Here is a 23,650-nt window from a genome sequence, read left to right on the forward strand (position 1 = left end):
ATTAGAACGGGTGTCTAGGTTCTAAGGGCTCTTTGGAGACCAACCTGAAATTTGAATTTATTTGACCTTATTTGGCCCGACGGTCATAGCCTAGGAACCTCAAACTTTGACCTAAGTGATTTCACGTACAGGTCAATACACGCTGTGAATTTGGTGCCTCTAGACATTTTAGTTCCTGACATCTCAGAGAGGTCAAATTAAACCTCCAGCCGAGCGAAGAGCATCCAGGCAGTCACCCGGGCGCGTGTTAAGTGAATGTGCGTGTCTAGGAAGATCGAAACTTCAGCAACTTTTGCACGTTTGATAATGATATATAAACAAACGGTACATTATGGGTGATGCTTTGGTCATGGCCTCAGACCATGATGTGCTGCGGCGCGGAAAATATTGTTCCACAGATCATTGCACAACCAAAAGGAGCAAGCACGGATGGTGGAAACGAGGGAAGAGAAATATGGGAAGCTGTCCCCTTTGTCTGCCCCGCCCTGTCAGAGAAGAAACGCAGCACCACAAATGTGGAGTGAGTACGGCAAGTGTGGTCCCCTGCATCCTAGATATACAATACAAACATTAACATTATGCCGTCACATGCAAAGAACAGAGAGACAAATTGCGTTTAATTCACTGACGTGTAGGCAGGTATACCTTTTTGTTCCCACATGTTGCAAGCGCATGTCCCGCCTATATGTTCATATATAACTCCGATAACATCCCCGACAATACGCTTTACAAAGACACACGCCAGACCGCCATTTTGCCGTCAGTTCGATGGAGTACATACTTGGTCATCAGCTCCAATACGTAATTTGGTTGCAGAAAACAGGGAGGGGATGGCCGTGGGTGGTCTAGGTTAGCCCTGAAAACCTGAGCCGAACCTTAGCGCTGATATGGAATCGTGACTCCCCGTGGTATCACTCCGCAGCGCTGATACGGAATCGTGACTCCCCGTGGTATCACTCCGCAGCGCTGATATGAAATCGTGACTCACCGTGGTATCACTCCGCAGCGATGATATGAAATCGTGACGCCCCGTGGTATCACTCCGCAGCGCTGATATGGAATCGTGACTCACCGTGGTATCACTCCGCAGCGCTGATATGGAATCGTGAGTCCCCGTGGTATCACTCCGCAGCGCTGATATGGAATCATGACTCCCCGTGGCATCACTCCGCAGCGTTGATACGGAATCGTGACGCCCCGTGGTATCACTCCGCAGCGCTGATATGGAATCGCGAGTCCCCGTGGTATCACTCCGCAGCGCCGATGTGGAATCATGACGTCCCGTGGTATCACTCCGCAGCGTTGATACGGAATCGTGACGCCCCGTGGTATCACTCCGCAGCGCTGATATGGAATCGTGAGTCCCCGTGGTATCACTCCGCAGCGCTGATGTGGAATCGTGACTTCCCATGGTATCACTCCACAAATGCCATTTAATAACTTGCCGGGTCTCCTGACCTCCGATGTGTTGCCCTGTCATGGGAAGGTCATAACCGGCGGAATTGAACAAACAGGTGGGTAGCGCCCCACGCAAAATAACTCCAGCCCCAAGAACAACGCGTCACGTTAGTATATAGCCTGCAAGCTTTATATAGCAAAAACATAACACATATAAGACTAAGCCATTTTAGTGCAACGGATAACGGCTCCATAGGCAGAGCAGCAATAGTACCAGCATCCAAGTAGCCGACAGGAGTGGGCGACACAGCGCCATGCTCTCTGCGTTGAACTCGTGCAGATCATAATGCAGTACCATGTGCCAATCTATAAAACCTGTTTATCACTTGTCAAAAATATATAATGAAATAAGCGGGACAAGCGCAAACTTTTCGTCTTTGTATCCTTTCGCTCCTTTTTCGTGACTAGACCGTAATTTCGATGCCCAGGGTTCATGATGTTACGCTGTGAAAAGTCGACAACTGCTTAAACTGATTCATTACCCTTTCGACGGCGCATATTCTGCGCATATAGTAACATATTCTGATCTATAAGGTGTCCATGAAAGTTGTCTAATGCGTCTCCTGTTGTCAATAAATTCGAAATGAGCACCAGAAGCTATCCCACACAGCAAGCCCAAGAGTAATAAAACAGGTTGGTTTTGAGCTTGGTATGATCTTCATACCTGACCTTAGGTCACTATAGTTTGCTCACTCAATTGTTGTGCTGCCTAAGAAAGTATCTCAGAAATGCATGGCTTTGTCTAAAACTCCGTTGTTGAATCAAATTAAAGGATTCCTTAGAAATTGCCTTCGCTCAAACCACGGCCTGACTTTGACCTGTCATAGGCCAGTGACCTTACAAGGTACATCTAAATTTGTGATGTCAGACAATCTGCTATTTAATTATCTACAAATACGTAAAAAGTGGTGCGGCTACGCCGCGCGGTTCGGGAACCATTCCGGAAAAACCTCGCGGGGAAGGGTAATTTGACCCCCTACCCAATCGCGTGTTAAAATTCATTCAAATTCGATCAGCCCTTGGGATCCCAGCCTTGAAAATGATATAACATTCTCTAAACTTAACCTTCATTTAGTTGTCTGAACCCCAAAACGTGATAGATTTTCACGGTTTTCGTATTTATTTTCATGTTTTTATATTGGCACGGCATAGTGACGTAGAAAACTGCCGATATCCTTGGGCCTTATCTCCCCCCTGCACCATTCTAGGCATGGATGGCACTTTCCTGTCTTTTAAAACCCCTATCGTGTTTGTCTCGACTTCTTCAAATTTCGGCCCAATCTACAACACTTCACCAACAGACTGCAAAAAGCAGAAACCTTTTTTACAAGGTTATTTGCCCCTTCGTGAATTTTCTAAAGCCTTGTCTAGTATTTGGTGTTTGAATCGTTTATATCGTCCTTGATGGACGTAAATTATATAGACCTGGCCCCGCTGTAGTTTTATCACCTTCGCCCTCCCAAAACCAGCCAAGGATTTTGTGAGCCCTTCATTACAGGTCTGTGATTGATGTATAACCTACGAACGCTCCTGAGTGGTGCGCCATGGCTCTTCGCTCTCCCTTGCTCTGTGCACCCCGGGGCTGTCGAATTTCTAGGAAACATTTGCGTTGATTTGTCATTGCCTTACAGGCAGTTAACTAAGGCTTGGTCTTGGACTGGTGTTGATTGGCTCCACTAGAGTATTCACAACTTTGGTGAGCACTTTCCGCATAGCTGCCATGGATATCAAGAGCTCTACCGGTGTCTTACCAGTATTTTGCCTGGAATTTCGTTAAGTGCATTTTGAATGAGAGGCCTTTTGGGGAGAATGACCATTTTAGAGCTGTGGAACGAAGGTGAATGAATACTGGTGAGACAAGCCTACATGTACCTGGGACCCTCGGCTTAGGGACCCCTAAACGAGGTATGTTCAGAATAAAGCGAAAATAAGAACAAAATGGCGGTATTGCGGAGTTTCACGCCCGAGTTTAGGAACATGGGCACGACAGTGGTTGGTCAATTTGTTCAAGTTTTTTAAGGACCAGTTTGCAGATGGCTGCGCCACTTTTTTTAAGAATTGGGCTTAATGCCAAAAAATTTACCACCGCCTGATTTCACCACTACTGATTACATGGTGCGAGCCATCAATGTTCGCAACCTCCCCACGCTCATCTGTTGATTCATGGTGGAAGGACGTCAGCCTGTGGTCGTTCCTGGCGCCACCTGCCATGACCACTCAGTGAGTGCGGTAGAGCGCCATCTGCCGAGTGTAGATGGCGTCCCTGCACCAGCACTACCCAGCTCAAATCTGACGGATCGCATGAGATCTGCTGCCAACACGTTATTTCATGAAACAGAGGCTGAGCTGTGAACAGCGCAGTGCAATGGCCAGCTAAGGATCACTGCGCTTAAGGAAGTCTTTAAAATCGCCGAAAGAGGTGAGAGCAGACTTTTCTCAGCGCACCAATGCCATCGTTGCCACTACAAGCTGTTGGTAGGGTATCATTCAAAGTTGAGGCTATGCGGATCATGGAATGACGTCAGTGAGAAATTGCAGTTTGACCTTGTTTGAGCCACATCTAAAAGGTAAAGACCTGATGCAAGATGGTCCAAAAAAGAAATGTAGATATGGCAGCAGGGGCACGGAGCCAGGGCGTGAGGTGTGAGGGGCCTTCTACCAGGCAGCTAAAAACTAGGTAAAAAGGCACAGAAAACAATTCTTGTCCCTCAATTTTTTAAGAAGTCAGTTACCCGGAATTGTAACAGCACCACCTGGCAATTACATCAGTGCTTTGGAGTGACAGTGCGTTGGTTGTGATATCTAAAAGGTGGATCGAACCAAACCGTGCCCTTCAAAAGGTGGTGGGATCGCGGGAGATGGCGCAGGCTAACGGGCTCACATGTGTTGGCTATGCGCGCGCTAATTTACAGCACCGTCGAACAAGCAGCTGACATTGGGGCTGGTAAGACCAGGTCATTTTTAACGAAATTGGGAGTTATGGAATGAAATGAAAGTTCGATGGCAGGGACAAAAATGCAAACTTTCTGGTAGAATATTGAGCAGTTTCGGAGGTTATTACAGAAATTAAAACTTGCTGGTCGAACATTGAGAACGGTGAACTGGACTAAACGCCTGTGTACTGCATAGTTCTAATGGAAGAAACTCTTTCGGTTTGGCCTGCCATCACACGGTATTTCACAACTCCCCAAAATGCGGTGCTGGTCGCTTATTGTTCGATTACTGATGTCATAAGCGCAATTAAAGCCAGTGGATGCATTGTCTGCGCTGGAGTGCGTGCGTTCGGCTGCCCACTTCGACCAAGCCTTTTTCCAGTCAGAACATACTACTTTTGCTCCTAATGCATTTGTGATTTCGAAGTTTTGCGCTTCACGAGTTCATCGACTGGAGGCTTGACGGACGGACCGGTGGAGTCCATTCCACCAGGCGAGGCTCGCCGTCCGCCGTCGCTCCCGTCGCCCGTCATCTCCTAGAGCTCGGCGCTGAACCCGGCGGCTGCCAGACGGCCCCGTCAGCTCCATCAGATCTGCACCGACGGCCACTCCGTCATCGCGCGAAGAGCCTCTCGTGCGAGATGGCGTCGCGGCGGCGGCGCCGAGTGAAGCGGCCGCGCCCGCTCAGCGGAGCACCGGCCACCGATCGGCCGTGGACGGCAGCGCATATTGGCTATTTGGCCGCCGCCGCCGCCCGGCCGCCGGGCACGATGGGAGGCAGCTCCAGCAGCGGGGTCGGCACCGCCGGCTGACGTCTCCGGTGGCGGGGTCGACACCGCTGACTGACGTCTCCGGTGGCGGGGTCGGCACCGCCGGCTGACGCCTCCGGCGGCGGGGTCGGCACCGCTGGCTGACGTCTCCCGGCCGGCGGGACACCGACGGGGGCTGGCTGAGTGGTTGGTGATTTTAGACTCAAGGTTAAAATAGCTGGATTTGATCCTCATCGTAGGGGACTTTGGCAGCGCTCCGTTTCTACTTGGGCTTCACCGTTCTACAGGTAAATGCGTGGAACAGGTTTGAAGCTGCAGGTGTGTATCAGTAACCTACCTGAGAAGCCTCTCAGCCATCCGCGCAGCACGGACCGACCAGCGGAGGGTACGGCCCTTACGGGCGAGGGACGACACCGTTACGCCCGTCGCTCTCGATGGCACAGGCTTGCGAAAGTGTGGATCGGTCGCAGCGCATGCGATATGCGCGGCCAGTTCCGCACGGCCGCAGCCAAACGGTTTTCTGAAGCTGGCTCGGACTCCCAGCCGACGGTACTGGCTCGGTGACCATAGGTGACAAGATGAAACATGGTGGCATGCGGTGACCGCTAAGGGCTCGGACTTGCAGCTAACAATATCTCAGTTCTGTTCTCGCCGGCGCTGCACATTGTACAGCACTGGCCGGAGTAAGAACGTGCAAGTGGCATCATAGGTCAAAACTCATGATTCGTGCATGGGTTGGCCATCAGGCCATAAAGCCTGCCTGATAAACCCGCCTCGCTGTGGCTGTTGTCTCTCTTTGGCAGTCTGGCCAGACACACAAATAAAAAGTTGGAAGGGTATGCCAGCGATAAATCTATGAACTTTACTGCTTTCTCAGTTTCTGGCTCTCTGGTTCGTGGGGTACCCGGTCAACAGTGACTTCTCCCTTTTTTAGTGGCCCAATATATTTGGGCAATACCAGCACACGCAAGACAGCGTTCACCAGCATGAAGCTCACGGTCGTTGTCGGTTCCTGTTAAATTTGGTGCCCAATATGTAAATTGTGAAGGGGGGCGGCTCCAATAACTCGACATAAAACAGCTGTTAATGTACTCCACCAACCAAGGCAACACACAGTGCCTACTCAGGCCGCTCAGCAGCGACGGATCGCGTCGTCCAGCGCCGCCTCTGAACTAAGGTCAGTGTGCCTAAAATTATGGCTAACTGACGACTCACCAGCAGTGGCTCGCACCCACGTGCGCCATCTGCCACCAACTCCAAAAGCGGCATTCAGTAGGACTGCGGTTCCGTGCGGACTATGGTCTCGTGTAGGCGGCTCCAAGCGAGCCCGAAGACGCGAGCCCTATCCATGAGACAACCGATCGGTTGCCAGACGACCGATCGGTTGCCAGCTGATACTCGGCAGTGGAAATGTGTTGTCATTAATTGAATAAGTTGTAGGTTTTTGACGTGCTGTAAGGGACGTTTTCCTTCTAAATTCATTGAACACCTCTTTTGTGGTGATAAGTGGAACTAAAAATTCTGTCCTACAAAGAGAGTCTTCCAAATGTTTTTTTTTTCTGTCGCTGACATTGCGAGCAAGTAGGCGAGTTTGTACATTTCTGCATAATGGTCACCGAAGCGCGATATGCAGATACTCATCAATGGTCATATTGCTCATCATGCTCATAATGCTCATCTGCACTCCCGCATTGATACGTCTGGCCAAAGATGCCAACCAAAGTTTGCGATTCATATTAGTGTGAACGATTGATGGCATTCAAACGGTGAATAAATACAATGTCTTGTTTTGTGCGCCTTATTTCTCATTAGTAATAATGCAATGCATGATGTCAATTTCAGCGCATTGTTTTTGTTAAATTGTGGAAGTGAAAGAGTGAATATGCTCAGCCCGCGAGATCATGACGATCAGGGAAACAGTTTTCGACATGAGTGTAAAAATTAAACACAGATATGTTGTGTTGTTTCGGTCTTAGCGGATCTAAAACTGGTCGCCTGAATTGGGTAAATGTACCAATATTGATATTTTGACCATTTTGTTTTACCAGTGCAGTACGTCAGTACGACTCACCTGGTCACAAATTGTGGGGGTGGTTTTCAATGAAAGTAGTGATTTTCGCAATGCAATGAGTTCCCATTTTTTTACAGACCATGAGCCATTTTGTTGATTATTTCGAAGGCGTTTTATTATGTTGCACCCGCCTTCTTTTTCATCCTCCACTTATTTACGTGGGTGACATGGGCATAACCAATAGCGTCCTGAGAGATGCAGGGGAAGTGTCCCTCAGTTTGGCTGGTGGATTTTCACCCAGCCCCCCCCCCCCCCCATACTGTCCGTAGGATACATAGCTTTCGTGAAATTATTTCCCATACAAAATTGCCAGTGTCACGCCCGCTTTTCCCGCTGCTTGGATTCGTTCCTTGTTCCAAATTCGCTTTGTACATTAATGCGATTGCTATCATTTAATGCAATATAAAACTGGTCTGCTCAGGATAGGACTATTTTGCGGCAAAGTGCAGCCAAGTATGTTCATTTACATTGGGTGGTCCATCCAAGCACCATACCACCATGACTGCACAAGTTATTGTACTGAACTTTTGCGTATGGGTTGTGTGTGAATGACGTCAGTAGAGGTGAACGCTTGCGATTGGCACAGCGGGAGGTGTAGGTAATAAGTGAAACCTGCATTGGTGGAAGGGTGAGCATGTACGTCACTAAACCACATAAGATGTCTTTGGTAGATACCTGCCGTGTAGATGAAAGTATTACATTAAAAGTGGTGAGTAGGCAGTCTAATGGCATTTCTTCTGTTGGAGCGACTACTGCAAACAAAACTTTTGAGCTCATCGGAGCAATATCGAGAAAACTAGCATCATCGTTGAAATCGGGCGAGTCTGGTGCTATGCTAGCTATGAGAGAAAGGTTTTCCCTCACCTTCAGAACGCCAAAATGTGTAACAGGACATGCAGCTTCCGTCTAGCCCCTGTTTCTCACGCCACGATTAAAAAACCGCGCTTTGGTTGAAAGGTTATGATCAAAAGACCACTCGACAAAACGTTGGTTTCAAAGTGAGGTGCAAATTCATTACATTGACAGTAGGGTTGGTAATGCATGCCAAACAGATCCTTTCCGATTTTAGAATGGAATCAGTTCAATTGAAATCATTAGCGTGTGCAACACAAACAACACTTGGAATCGAAAAGTGGAATCAGTTACCGGTTAATCAAGCTGCCTAGATTGGGCACTGAAATCTATCCAGACTTGAAATATATTCCCAGTGCCATGCACTGTTATCGTAATTGATGCCACCATACTGAAATCCAATACGAGTCCTCGTCCGAGATGATGCAGACGAACTTCTGTAAACAAACTTTTTACCTTTATCCCCCCCTAAAAATACGAACTCTTGTCGGGAGAACTTTCGTCCTACGACCCTCTGTCCGACGAATTGCTGTCCGAAAACTAAACAACTATCTTATCCATAATGATCTGCTTGCACGCATACATGGGTGATAGAAATTCGACCATTGTTGCCGAGGCTATACAATCCCGGCCACGTTGAACTATTTTTACGAATCTTCGCGCCACCTGTGACGTCATCATTCACGTTCATGATGTTAACTTGAGTTATCGTTATTGGCACTGGTAGCTACTAGCCATGGGGCTTCGAATGTTGCGTTGAGTTGTTGACGTTAAGCGCGGTCGTACAGGTTCGAATTAAGACATTCATAAGCCTACGGCGACTCGAAAATCTGTCATAACATCTTCCCATCAGCCTCGGGAGGCGCTCACTGCAGGCTTCTGCTCACCAAATCAGGCGGCTGCGGTATGAAGAGAGTGCTCCACATTTTTATGGGCTTTCAACTGAAATAGCCACCTTGGAGATCAGTCGGTGCAGTACACAGCCCTGTCTTCCTTAAGACCTAAAATCCTCTAGTTTCTGAGGTACACGCCCGCGACGATGTGCCAATTATTTCGGGCGGAAGATTTCAAGGTTACCCAGGTATCCATGACGCCATGATAACGTCATTGAAATCCTGCAACTTCACTGGCCATGATGCGTTCAAGGTTCATAAGATGTTATTGTCGAGTCACTCATATTTGGCATTCGTGAGCACGTTTTAAAAATACCATGAACGTCAATTAAGCTAATCAATGCTGTGCAGGTTGTGCAACTTTTAATCGAAACTTATGTTTGGTACTACATGATACAAGAAGTTATAGATTCTTCCCAGTGGTTCTGGATTTAGGACTTTGGTCAAAAACCATGAGAATAGGCTATAGACGAAAAAATGAATAGAAGTAGACATCTTAAACTCACGGACAGATATGGAAGTACACCACGAGAAACGGCCAAAACGCGAGCACACAGCGTTATTTGGGCTCAGCGAACACTTCCAGCTGGTGCTGCCATCTCTCGGGAGGCTGAAAACTACAATTGAGTGCTATCGTGCAAACGCTCCGTGACGCAATGCAACAATGACGTATTGAGGACCATCTTTGCTGAATACATATTTTTTATGGCGCGGAGTAGTCTTTTCCGCATAGAAGCATAACAATAGTTACAAGTAGGTCTATTTCATGATGTGCGATGTTCGCTCAAATATCTTCAAATGTGAAACATTGCCTTTAAACTGATGTTAATGTCAAATCATAGGCGAGACAAGTGACCAATTTATTCATTGCACTCAGCAATTCAACGCCATGTGCAGGCAGGAACGCACTGATGCGGATCCAAAGGGGGGCGGAGCACAGGACCATGATCCCCCTTGGGCTCCTTCGGGGCCCATTGGCTCCGAAGGGGCCGAAGATGGCCGGCCGAACAGGTGCAGTTTTTTAACACAAAAAAACAAAACTGAGAATCTTTGGACTTTCAGGCGACCAAGAACAGATATAAGTGAAACTAAAGGGCCTATGAGAAGTAATAAAAAACAATGATTGGGAAAGTCGTGAATTGGAAATTTTAAGCTTCAGTACACTGTCTATGGGCCCTGCCGTTTCCGGGGCACCTATATGCCCACTTGCAAGTTACTTTCGATCGTGAAGGATTCCACGCTGCCGTTCATTTCTTTGCATTCGCTCGGTGGGCCCTGAGCTTTAGTGGGGGTCCTTCCTGTTAGCGTGCTGGGGCACTTTTGTCAATCACGAGCCCTTCCACATATTCTTTCCATTCGTCAGAAAAAGTCTGTGAGCCATACCCGGGGTCCTATATCTTAACCTGCCGGGGTATTCTCGGTTGCTCGGAGGCCCCTTTACGTAGGTCTTAGTTAACCTGCCGACACACTTGCGTTATGTTCATGGGGCCTCTACATTGGTCTAAGGTGTTTTCAATTTTCTGTCACTTGCTCAGGACCCTACAATCTTGTCAGGGGCCCATCTGATAGCCTGCTTGGGCACACCCAGCCGTTCGGGGACCGTCCACACTGGGTCTTGGGTACTTCTTTTCTGAATGGGGGGAACTTCTTTTCTGAATTTGCATTTGGCCTACGCTCTTGTGGGGGTCTCCTCTGTTCACCTCCTCGGCCATACCGGATTGCACGGGGCCCCTGCACATTGGTTCTTGGTGTTTGAATTTATGGCCCCCTGCTCCTATCCGGGTCATCTGATAACCTGTTCTGGTACAATCCGTCTTTCGGAGGCCCTCCGCACCGGGCGTTGGGCACTTACTATTTTAATGGAAGGCATTACGCTCCTGTCGAGACCTTTTCTGGTAAGATGCTGTCGCCCATTCGATCGCGGGGAACCTCTATATCTGGTTTTGGGTGCTCCTTTTTTGAATGGAGTGCCCTCCGCTTTTTCGGGAGGCCCTGTCTGTCAACTTACTCTGGCGCACTCGATTATTCGGAGTCCTCTACATCGTATCGCGGGTATTTCATATTTGAACGGAAAGTCCCACGCTCCTGCCGGGGCCCCATCTGTTGACCTGCTTGGGCACATTCTAGTTTCCGGAGGCCCTCCACATTGTGCGCTGGGTACTCCCTATATGAATGGAGGGCCCTACGCACTGTTGAGGATCGCCGTCAGAACCTGTCGATCTGTTCGCCGCTTCGGCCACACTGGATTGTTCGGGGCCTGTTCATTGGGTCTCGCTGTTTGAACTTAGGGTCCTACACTCCTGTCTTTGCCACCTATAACCTGCTCGGGTATGCTCCGTCTTTCGGGGGCCCTCCCTTTGGCTACTTCTTACTTCAATGGAGTGCCCTACGCTCTTGTCGGGCCCGTTCTGATAAGTTGCTAGGGCACATTCCATCATTCTGGAGCTATTTTTTATTGGGTCTTCGGTGTTTCCCATTAGGATGGAAGGTCCTACGCTCTTGTTGGGAGCCTTATTTGTTAACCTGCTCGGGCACACTCGATCATTCGGGGGCCCTCTACATTTCCGTTCCTCCGTTGCATATCAGCCTTGATGCCCTCGCCTTAGAGCAGCAGTCGGATATACGCCGATGAATTTTTACGCGCGATAGCCGAACGTAATTTTGTATGCCGCCAACGTCGTATGTGTTATTTCCATTGGCTATGGAGTGTGTAACACTTATTATGCCAGGGCATTATGTTCTTAACATATTTTGAATGCTTTGATACGTTGTATTCCTCAGTAACAAAAGCAAAATTCTGCGTTAGTCATCAGCCATCAGCTGATTACATCGCCCAGCCGGCTAGCCGCAAATACAAGCTAGGAATCAAGTCCATGTTTGGTTTTGATGGTTGTTAGCAGCTAACTCAAGTTTATTTTAACTGTTGTTCCGAGTTCCGATACGCTTAGCCTCAAAATCATAGCATTTTAAATGATCTGTAGAAAATGCGTGAGCTCTATGTGTATGCAAGCGTAGCACGCCTATGCTTTATGGGGCTGTGCACAGTAAGAAGAGAGGAGAGAGAGAGAGAGAGAGAGAGAGAGAGAGAGAGAGAGAGAGAGAGAGAGAGAGAGAGAGAGAGAGAGAGAGAGAGAGAGAGAGAGAGAGAGGAGAGGAGAGAGAGAGAGAGAGAAGAGAGAGAAGGAGAGAGAGAGAGAGAGAGAGAGAGAGAGGAGAGAGAGAGAGAGAGAGAGAGAGAGAGAGAGAGAGAGAGAGGAGAGAGAGAGAGAGGAGAGAGAGAGAGAGAGAGAGAGAGAGAGAGAGAGAGAGAAGAGAGAGAGAGAGAGAGAGAGAGAGAGAGAGAGAGAGAGAGAGAGAGAGAGAGAGAGAGAGAGAGAGAGAGAGAGAGAGAGAGAGAGAGAGAGAGAGAGAGAGAGAGAGAGAGAGAGAGAGAGAGGAGAGAGAGAGAGAGAGAGAGAGAGAGAGAGAGAGAGAGAGAGAGAGAAGAGAGAGAGAGAGAGGAGAGAGAGAGGAGAGAGAGAGAGAGAGAGAGAGAGGAGAGAGAGAGAGAGAGAGAGAGGAGAGAGAGAGGAGAGAGAGAGAGAGAGAGAGAGAGAGAGAGAGAGAGAGAGAGAGAGAGAGAGAGAGAGAGAGAGAGAGAGAGAGAGAGAGAGAGAGAGAGAGAGAGAGAGGAGAGAGAGAGAGAGAGAGAGAGAGAGAGAGAGAGAGAGAGAGAGAGAGAGGAGAGAGAGAGAGAGAGAAGAGAGAGAGAGAGAGAGAGAGAGAGAGAGAGATAGAGAGAGAGAGAGAGAGATAGATATATATATATATATATATATATATATATATATATATATATATATATATATATATATATATATTTCGTACGAATTATCTTAAAATGCTATGATCAAAATGCAAGGGTATTTTTGGGAGGGAGCCCCAAACTCCAGGGTGCCCCACCATGGGACCCTGGATCCGCCGCTGGAAACGCAAACGTACGGCGGCACAATCGCATGCTCTTGTCTCGGTGGAATCGATTTGCTTTCATACCGCTGCGACTCCCGGCTGCCGAATGCTATGTCATACGCTTGTCTTATTATATCCGCTGCGCGGAAGGCCCTCGACAGAAACATATGATTGGGCAGCTTACTTATAGGCGGCGGCAGGCCGACGAACGTGTGGGATTTTTTGCACCGAAAAAATCGGCGAATTTGCAGCAGGTCACGTTTTAGTCTAATGGAAGCAATGTTTTGCGAAATGCATAGTCATATTTTACGTGGAGAAGTGTCACCATGAATTAGGCTTCGCGTCTGTGCCCTTTGCATGCCTTCATCTCACTCGGCTTAACGACAGTGTGCTGGATTCAAGATCAGTTTCCAAAGACGCGACATTCGTCGATTCCGATCAATGGCTGACGTCGCCACGGGCTGGACGGTCTTGAGCCGCATGGTTGGTTTGTGCACCAAACATGCACCTAAATCGTGCAGTCAGTTTCAAGACAATATCTGCCTGGACGGCTGGGATCTGGCAGCAATCCTGAAAAACACTCGCATACCGCAAGATTCGCGTTTTTTTGCCCAAGCGCAGGTGTGCTACTGCGTGCTACCCGCGCTCTCGCTAGTGCACTAGTTCGTTCGTTGCAGAGTGCATGTAAAGGTGCTGATTTTGTCTCACTGTGCCTCCATGCTGTCAAGATGGAAGCCTAATTTTCGTCCCTCATCTGGCGATTTTCACATTTTACGAATTTCGCGTTTAAAATGCGAAGCCGGCGCAACACATTCGCACGTGTGACGCGTGACACGTGACGCTGAGCAGCGTCACATTTTACCAGGATGCAATGTACCACCAGGCCAATAGCCAATAGCCAGACCATACAAGCCAATGTCCTTTTAAAACTGCAAAAAACGAAAAAATGCTCACTCTGAGCATCACAAATGGTCACACCTTCGGCTTTAAAAGACTCCACGTGCAATTGTGTTTGTTTTGATGTCGTTATGCACCAGACATTCGGATTCGAATTAAGAGATGCAGAAGCATTCGGCTAATCAAAACCTGCCACAACAACATTTTCCCAGCAGCCCAGAGAGGATTGGTGGAATTGCCTGAAAACCTCACACGATACGTGAGGTCTTAGGCGAATCTACGTAATACGCTGGTCAGTGCATTGCCACCCTCATAGGGAAGGCATGGGTGTGGCGGCACGGTTGCATACTGCTGTTATTTCGGTCGAATTATTTTAGTCCAGTTTGTCAGCTGACTCCCGGCTGCCGGACGTCCAGTCACACGCCGGCATATTCGGCGCGCGGAGGACGTTCAGCAGAAACACGTGACTCTACAACGTATTCATAATCGACGATTATAGACCTTATGGCGACTGGCCGGGGAGCGGGCACGGCATTTTGCGTGGACGTAATCCGGGAATTTGCAGCGTGATGTCACATTGCACTACCTCCATCCCTACTTTGTTCTCCACATACATATGGCCATGCTATATCTTTATTTCGCTATATCTGGCAGCATTGATAAAGTTCTTGCGTTTAAAAAAATATGGATGAACATATGGTGATAGCAGCTTATTTGAGGTAGATAATATGAAATGTGCAATGTCGCGCAGCGGCATAGAGATCGTGTAACATCTGGCTTCACTATCGTCCCCAATCGATACCTCTTTCAAAATGAATGCATTTCAAAGTCCAAAATGGAAGTGGTACTATTACGTTAAGTATTATGCTTACATTTAGTACCTCTGCATATTACCCTCTGCATCTTACAATGCTCCTTAACCCTGTCTAAATGTGGCCCTAATATGGTCCAGTACCTGAAGCATGCGTCGCACAGCATTCGAAAGATGATCGCGCTCTATCCAAGCCTGAAAGGCGGCGCCTCGTTTTCATGATGTCTCCTTCTTCGCGGCGTCCTCGCCTTCACGACCAGCACACGAAAACACGGTAACAAGAAGAAGGCGTGTATTTGACAGCCATCCTGTCGGCGGTCTGTTGGAGGGCGGCCGTAGGATGCGCACCGACTCGAGACAGCTGCCGGAGCGAGCCGTGCCCGGAGCCGGTCGGAGCGGTGACTCGAGACAGCTGCCGGAGCGAGCCGTGCCCAGAGCCGGTCCGAGCGGCGACTTGAGACAGCTGCCGGAGAGAGCCGTGCTCAGAGCCGGTCCGAGCCGGAAGCCCCGCGAGCCAGCGCGGCCCGGACGGACGGAACGTGAGGAGCGGGTTCAGGGCAGAATGTCCGACTCAGGCTTGTAACCGTTCTCGTCGGCGGTGTACTTGACGAGCACCGTGTTGCCCTCGAGGTCGGTGTACTGGTACTCGCCCTCGACGAAGTAAGAGCCCGTCTCCGGCTCGTTGCCCGGGTACGAGATGCCGCTGGCGCGCATCCGGATTCCGTTCGAGGACTCCATGCTGCAATGGAGCGGGCCACGGCTCAGTCAGGGCTGGCGGCCCGACGACAGCAGACAGACACTGGACACTGGACACTAGCAGACAAGCAGACATCTGGACAGGAGGTTGCGGAGGACGAACACGGGTCGCAGCTGTGTCGCCTGCTCTGTTTTCAACCGCCGCCCCGATATGGGGGTCGATGCAAACCCTCTGATTGTTTGGGATCCCTCCTCGGCATGTCTTGCAATTGCGCCCAAATTTTCAGGAGCCTATGAGACATCCATCGCGGGTGTTTTAACAGCAAACAATGTCTTCAGCAACAAATGGCGACCAACAAACAAGGTGCCCCTAGCATTTCTGGTTTCGGAGCGACGGCGGTTTGAGGAATACCCCGCCAACTTCCGGCCTGCCCGGGCGGCTGGCCACAACCAAAGATGCTGCGGAACACGCGCCGCGGGTCGACATTGTTACACTAAGGGATTCACACATTATAACCATACGGTCAAAATACACTGTACTCAGAATTAAGCAAGAAACACGGCTGTTTTTGGTGTGATGTCGCTGCAAAGCATGGTCTTACAGATTTGAGCATGTAAAGATGAAAAAGCTTGATTTTCGGGGAAATTTGACCTTTGACCTAGTAATTATTGACTCAGAAGCCTGACTTTTTACCAATCTTAAAATCATGTTGATAAAATCCACTGGCGTTTTCCACTAAGCTCTATCTGTCTTGGTCTGGCAACGGCCGGACGGCGGATTGCATCGACCTCCTATCAGTTCGCGTTATAAAAAAACGGCGAATCATGGCCAGGGCAAAAAGAATATCGTTCATCCTATCGTGAAACTCTTACGGCCTCCGGTTACCACAAGGATCAGTTAGGAAATTAATCTCAGCAGTTGCATGCACCGACAATTAGCACGGTTGTTTAACGGCAAACTTGGGCCACCCTCGCTACACCAGCTTGGAGCTGTCCCTGATGACTGGTAGATTACCTGTCATATTCATAACTTGTCTATCCCCGACCAAGGTCGGAATGTCTTACACTGTCTAGCCATGAAGTCAGCTGAAGGTCATCGCATTGTGACCGGTTGCCTTGGAGTGAGAGAAAGGACCAGACCGGATGTCGCTAACAGATGTTTCTTATGATCTGCCAGATTAAGTCCAAACTGTCTGGCTGCAGGATTTTAAATTGCTTTACGGGTGTCACGCAAGCCTCTTTACTTCGCATCGCTTCACGCATCAACGAATCCAGTTCACACGTCCGTCCGGCAGCTGAGCGGGTTAGAGCGCGCGCATGCCTTCCGATTCAGCACCCGTGCCGGGGTCGCTTCCAGCCGCTTTTAGGCGCACCCTGTTTGCCTCCGACTGGAACAGACTGGGGTCGGTTGCAGCGGCCGCTCTGCAAGCCAGCTAATGTCAGAGGGTACGATGGTTAAGCCGAGCACTGCGGAACGTGAAGCTTTCGCCACAAAATTTCGCCTCCGACACGAAATCTCACCATCGTCAGGGCTCCGCAACAAACATTGCTCAGTGCTAGTGCCGGTCCAGACATCCGTCTAATAAAAAACTTCGGAATAATTTAGAAGAATAGTTGACTTTATAAAGTGCGGACCAGATCGTAGCAGTACGCCTTTTATCTTCAGCGGAGATTTTACTTTCCGTTTTCATGGTAGGTGGCTTAAATGTATTTAATTATATCTATATATATATATATATATATATTGATATATTGATATGCCTAGTTATATATATATATATATATATATATATACATTTCATTTTTATTGTGCTTTTTATGGGCATTGCTCATTAAGTATGACAAGCTCTGCGCTAGCAATTTTTTTCGGACGTTTTCGATTTTGCGTATGACTGAGCGGGTTTCAGAAGAATGCTCGCATAAGATGTCCCCAAAAGTCGTAGTTATATGACAGTCTAAAAAAGTTAACGTATGCACTATTTTAACATTGTTCACCCGTACGTAAGAGACGTTCTGGGGCGCTGACAGAAGATGGTAAGCACTACATTTTTCTGTTGTCACGACTTGCAGTTCTGAAGAACGATGCTTCGGATGGCCTTTTCATCCTGACTGTAAGCTGGCACCATAGCGCTTAAGTAAAAACATTCACGAGGATACTGATCCCTTGGTGAAGGCAAACATAGTATACCAATGTTATTCGCTCACGGGGACTGAGCAGCCCGTAAAGTATGCTATAAAGGCCTTACAACGGCATCCCTAGTTAGATGTTTGACAATGCACCCGCAAAGTAGCTATCTATAGGGACACCTTATAGACTGTCATGACGACAGTTTGACGCGGGAAAACGTAGCATGCAATGCCACCATCCGGACAAAGTGCGACGGCTACGAGGGTTAATTGTAATCGATTAACTGCATATTTAATCTGTGTTACCTATCATAAACATTCAGAGTAGGATAGTAAATACTTAAGCCCTATTGTACCGACGTTTGTGACACGGGAAGACACTTTTACTAAAAGAATAGTCGAAAGTACCTATACCTATAGACAACACAACGCAAAATGTTTAATATTTGTTTGGATATGATTGACTTGCAAACGGTTGTTTTTTCGGCACGATGTGTCACTTGATGCAACGTACCTCATGTATGGTGAGAGTCTACTGAAACGTACATCAGGTATGGTGGATGTCTACTGAAACGTTATCAAAATGTCTGAACTCACTAGTTCTTCGTGCAATGACGGCGGCTTTTGGCCTTGTCTTAAACGAACATATTTTTAAAGCCTGCTCAGCCATACGAAGGATCGAAAACATCCGAAAAAAGATCGCCAACGCACATGGCCACTAGCGGCCACCCGCAACGATGAGCACAGCTTCAAAGCGTTTAGCTTACTCAATGCTACCAGTGCCTACCTGATGACGTCGCTAAATATATATCTCCTGCAATGTGGAAGGTCCATTATTTTCAACACGAAAAAATCACAGTTCACGTGATTCCAAACAACCAGGAGCTTAGGCCGTTCATACTTACATTAAGCTCTACATTATGCATGCTTATGACAGGCATATTGTAGTTTAAGCTGCGCGTCTGGAAAACCAAGGGTACGGGGTTCGATTCCCTGCGGTGCCCGCTAGAGGGCTTCACGGGCTGGACAAGCCAGTAGGTAATCACATGGAACGTTGACGTGTTGGGTTGGGTATCGCTCTTGGGAAAATAATGTGTACGGGTACAAATGTGGTTAAGACGTTTAAAAATGCCGAGTAGATAATGCATGTGATACGGCGTAGCATTACTCCCTGCGTCAATGTTAATCATAATTATCTCCATTCACTTTACTTTGGTAATTTCGAACGGAAAAGAGTGAAATTAAGTGCAAGATTTTCGGGAACTTTTCCAGAATTTCATACCAACGTGCAAGAAAAATGCAAACGGGCCCGTAAATGATGAGCAAAACTGAGTAAGAATGGGCGGCGGGTGGGTATGGACGCAGTACCATGGATGGGGGATGGATTGAGTGGAAACAAATATTGGTCGTGGAGACCTCAAGTGCCCGCCCTTCCTGCCAGGATGAGGGGCAGACAACAACGTACAGTCTCCGATCTGGGTGTGCCGTAAAGCCCCAATGATACACGCATGCTCATTAGCAGTTATTAAATGTAGACCCGCCGTTACGTCAAACCAGACAGCCGACATGCACTACAATTTTGTTGTCACCGCCTTGAAATTTCCCCGAGCTCGACCAGGATCTCGTATTCCAGTGTTCACTGCACAGAGAACATGGTCACTTTCTGTTCAATTTGTGGTTGCTGTGGGTATCAGCTGAACGCGAAAACATATTTCGGTATTGACACCTAGCTGTTGCTTCCTTCATGCAATGTGATCAAGACCACGCCTGCTTATCACGCCAGTGTGTGCTCCTGGCGGACTAAGGCTTACTCGCTCTGGTAGGAACCGTCTTCGGCATTGAGCTCGAAGTCGTTTCTCAGGATCTCGGCGTTCTTGTCGCCCCGGGCCACCGCCAGCGCCATCAGGCACAGCACGATCACCTGCCGCACAAGTTGGACATACGAGATGTCAAGTGCAGTCGTGTTGCGTGCATAATAGTATGTCCATTGCAACATTGCACGACACAACAAGCCTCCTCTGAAACCTCGTCTGGCTTCGTAGAAATACGAATATCCAGTGATGTGGAAAGCATTTGTTATGAAAAAAACAAAAAACAAAAACAAATAAGATATCCAAGCACCCTAGCTTTGACAATTTCTTGGACGGGTAAATTCAAGGCCGAAACTGAAAATCACAACGTAACATTGGTACAGTCATGGGCTTGGGAAAATTGAATGCTTGAACGTTTTAACCAACTTTAGCGTCGCTCTCAGTTAAGAACATTACTCAATAAACGTCCTGGCATGACAAAACAGCCGGAGAAAGTGATTATGGGGAAAGTATTATGTAATTCCTAATACTTATGGGGAAGAAGCTACATGACAATTTTTCCCAACTTTGAATCGTTTTCAAAATATATCAAAGCCCTCCCTGCAACTGTGGCAAAACTATGCAGGGCTGCGGCGGAGCATCCTTGGTACTTACGGCCTTCATGTCTGCAGGTGGTTCGTGCGGCGGGGCTGATGGTCCTAAAGTGGTCAGACACCACCCGTCAGCTCACTTTTGTAGCACTCTATGACTCACCGTTCTGGTCGCCTGCCCACAGCTTTGCGCCAGCCCCACTTGCCGTCCGGCGCTGCTGTGTTGCTCCGCACTAATCGCTGGTGAGATCAGGGAAGTACGGCCTGCCGAGGTCGCCCTCAGGCAGCACCCCCTCGGCACTCGGCCGGCTCTCCAGTGGTTATCGCCAGCTCACGCAGTGCGGTCCCATGAGCATTTCAGTTTGTTCTTAGCCCTCAGCTCGAACTCATGCATAGCTGCACCAAATTTTTCGCAGCTGCAGACAATTCAGTAACGGATCTTTTGGTACCAAAGATGTAGAAGCACCTTGTAGCATCGTTTTCCTATAGCAGATCAAAGTAAGGCCTCGGTTTCAGCGAAGGCAATTTCTAGGAAATCGTTCGAACATTGTTCAATCTGATGCAACAACAGAGTATCAGACAGAGCCATACATCTCTGAGGTAGTTTTTTAGGCAGCACAACAAATGCATCAGCAGGTCCCATTAACGCATAGTGCGGTATGAAGGTCAGACCTGGGTCAAAACCAACCTGGTGTTTTACTCCAGAGCTTGCTGTGTGGGGCACTTTCCGGCGCTCATTTGAGTGTATTGATAACAGGAACCACACTGCGTACCTTCCATGGCTTTTATAGAGGTCGGTATAGGTCCCTGACCTACGATGACCCAGGTTGACCCAGTTCAAACAAGCGTAATACTTGACGCCCATCCAAATACAAAGATTAAAGCAGTTTTGCACAATTTTGGGCACCATGACCTCCCAACGGCCAAGCAAGATGTCTAACCTTAAATGGGCACCAGCAACTTTTTCCTAAGGACAGGTATCTAGGCTCACGGTGGCTGCATGAGGTCTAGCGGCGCTTTGGACACCAACCTGGAGTTTGACCTTGTTTAACCTTATTTGACCAAGAGGTTATCACATGGGAACCCCAATTTTTGACACAAGCGTGTTTACGCTCAGGCTATCACGCCTTGTGAATTTGGTGACTCTCACTCTCTTACTTCTTGAGATCTCAGTGAGTCATCTTGACCACCACCTGAGCGGAGGGTATTCAATCGGCCACTCGGACGCGTGTCAAAAGGAATATGGGTAGCCTAGATAGCCTATGAATGTTTTTTTATAGAAATCAGGCAGAAAAAGAGAGCCAAAATATATTGTTTTACAGACTCGTCAGTACGAAATAGCAAACATGCAAGCGATTGGCATGGTTTTTGAAGAAAATGGTCGCTCGGTTCATACCTTAGCTAATTTCTAATTGTGTGGCCTTTTAGCGCGCGCGCGCACACACACACACACACACAACACACACACACACACACACACACACACACCACACACACACGCACACACAAACACACACAAACACACACCACACACACACACACACACACACACCACACACACACACACACACACACACACACACACACACACACACACACACACACACACACACACAACACACACACACACACACACACACACACACAACACACACACACACACACACACACACACACACACACACACCCACACACACACACCAAGGCTGGGTTACGCCAAGGCTGCTAGTAATTTGATGTGAGTAGGAGTACATGCATCCTTGCCCACTCTGTGAATTTGGTGTCGCTAGCTTCCTAAGTCTTTGAAATCTCGGTAAGTCAAATTAAATTGTCCACCCGAGCTTTTCGCATCTAACCGAACACCCGGGAGCGTATAACTGCATGCATTTTCTTAACTTCCGAGCCCACAGCACTTGCATGCAACCTGAAATAAAACGAATCTCTTTTGGCTATCTCAGTTCAAACCACACACAAAGATGGAACAGCCCCTTTAATACTCCACATTTATGTGCTTAATACAGGCGCGTACTTAGATTTTAACCTAACGGCACTCTCATACCTCTCAGACTGAGGTTGGTTTTCCCTCCTCTGCGGGGAGGCTGATGTTAGGCCCCTCGTGAGACAAAAGTGAAATCTTTCGTGTATGCAGTGATGGCTCAACGATGCTATAAGTATGCCCAGTTATACATTATTATGTTTGCAGGAGTCCGGTCCGATCTGATTACACGCTGTGAAAAATCCGAACTGCAGACAATTCACAAAACCCACTACCCTCTGCACTTCAACACCGAGGCAGACTACACCGACATCAGGGGTTCTCAAAAGGGTCAACCATCTACATGGCGTCATAGTGATTCCAGAAACAGCATATTCAAGGAGACTTTTATCGGTTTTTACCTATTTAGCTGCTTGATGAACTCTACAAAGAGGATCGTGCTATCCATTGGACTGGAGAGCTTCTGGAGAGTTATCTTTGACACTTCAAAAGACCATGGTCGGACTGCTTCATGAGGCTCATAAACTTCCTTTTTATTTTCCCACTACATCAACACTACTCAAAGAGCCCAGTTAGCCCTGACGGGACTTTAGAGAAGTCATGCCAGCATCGCAACCTGGATGCCAGGACAACAGAATATCTAGCTCACCTGGCAGCGAGTCGACCTGTTTCGAACAAGAGAGTCAATTTGCTTCACGTTCCCGTTGTGTTTTTCTACTTAGGGGTTTGCCAGCTTGTCCTTTCTTATCCATCACCCATGAATATGCGGACAGGTGTTGCACTTTGCTCTATCCCTACCCAAAGACAGCCTTACGTTAACACCAAACAATAAAAAATCGCGAAACTCCCTGCTAAGAAGTGGAAACAAGCCTAACCGAATGTTCCACATTTGGAAATCCTGAAGCAAGTATCAGGTGGGATAAACTGAGCTCGCTTATAGCTATTGGCATGCTTTTAAGTGGAAAAGACTGCTCTTGACAACACAATTTCTCGTTAAAGTCAATACGTACCTCAATGCGATGTTATTCTACGGCGTCATCGAACGTTTGTGGGAAGCTGCGGTGCTGACAAACTAGCCGTCCGAAATTGCTTTCCTGGCACTCAGTTGTAGTACTTTATTCTCTCAAGAGTTGGCCGAAACGTTGCTGCAGGCATTCGCTGAATCAAACATTGTTGCACTCTGTTTTTGGGGCTGGCATATTTTAGCTTTTTTGGCGGTGGTGTGCTTGGAAATTTTCCGTGAGTTTGAACCATTTTCTTGAATTCACATATTCGGCTATGGGGTTCTTATTAAATCATTCTATTCAAGGATTACTTTCGCAATAATCAACACTTATATCCAACTTCTCATATTATGCAGCATTAAACCTGATTTGTGGTCGAAACTTGTACCGCGCGCAAAGCATTGTTTGAGAGCCAATGGACGTCCATTTCATTTTAAAAGCGTGCTCACTAACGCCAGATATGAACGCCTCCGTGATTTTGTTCTTCTTGACCTTGACCACTGCATACCCATTGGGGTGGGAGAATTTAAAGCACATTTGTATGGCGTCACGCAGGCCTGCATGACCTTGAAGAAGCCTGCACGAAAAGGCTGCACATTTCGCGAGCGTGTAGTTTAGAAACCACAAAGTCTTCAGAACAAAAGGGTTGCGAACTATACCGAACGATCTTTAAATAATGATTTCAGCTCAAAACCACCTAAATTATACAGCGCTCCCATCAAGCGTGCATTGGTTCCGCCGCCAGATCCTCTCTTAGAAGTAAGCATCTGTTCCCCAGCCAGAAGATGTCAGT

The 23,650-nt window shown here is 47.9% G+C and overlaps 1 protein-coding gene across 1 annotated transcript; it reads right to left on the reverse strand.

Moving 5' to 3' along the window:
* Nucleotides 1–14,916: 14,916 nt before the first annotated feature.
* Nucleotides 14,917–19,985, reverse strand: LOC119101082 (larval cuticle protein LCP-14). Its single transcript, XM_037224335.1, has 3 exons — nt 19,922–19,985; nt 19,268–19,377; nt 14,917–15,372 (listed from the first exon to the last, which is right to left on the reverse strand). The coding sequence occupies exons 1-3, from the start codon at nt 19,928–19,930 to the stop codon at nt 15,186–15,188; spliced, it is 306 nt and encodes a 101-aa protein (XP_037080230.1). The 5' UTR covers nt 19,931–19,985; the 3' UTR covers nt 14,917–15,185.
* Between the last annotated feature and the right edge of the window lie 3,665 nt (nt 19,986–23,650).

The sequence above is a fragment of the Pollicipes pollicipes genome, unplaced genomic scaffold (genome assembly GCF_011947565.3).
Source record: "Pollicipes pollicipes isolate AB1234 unplaced genomic scaffold, Ppol_2.1 Scaffold_4881;HRSCAF=5763_pilon_pilon_pilon, whole genome shotgun sequence".
NCBI lineage: Eukaryota > Metazoa > Arthropoda > Thecostraca > Pollicipedomorpha > Pollicipedidae > Pollicipes > Pollicipes pollicipes.

Coding starts and splice junctions, on each gene's coding strand:
- LOC119101082 (XM_037224335.1), bottom strand. Junction 15,373..19,267: donor GACGGTTCCTACCAGAGCGA/GTAAGCCTTAGT, acceptor GCTCCATTGCAG/CATGGAGTCCTCGAACGGAA.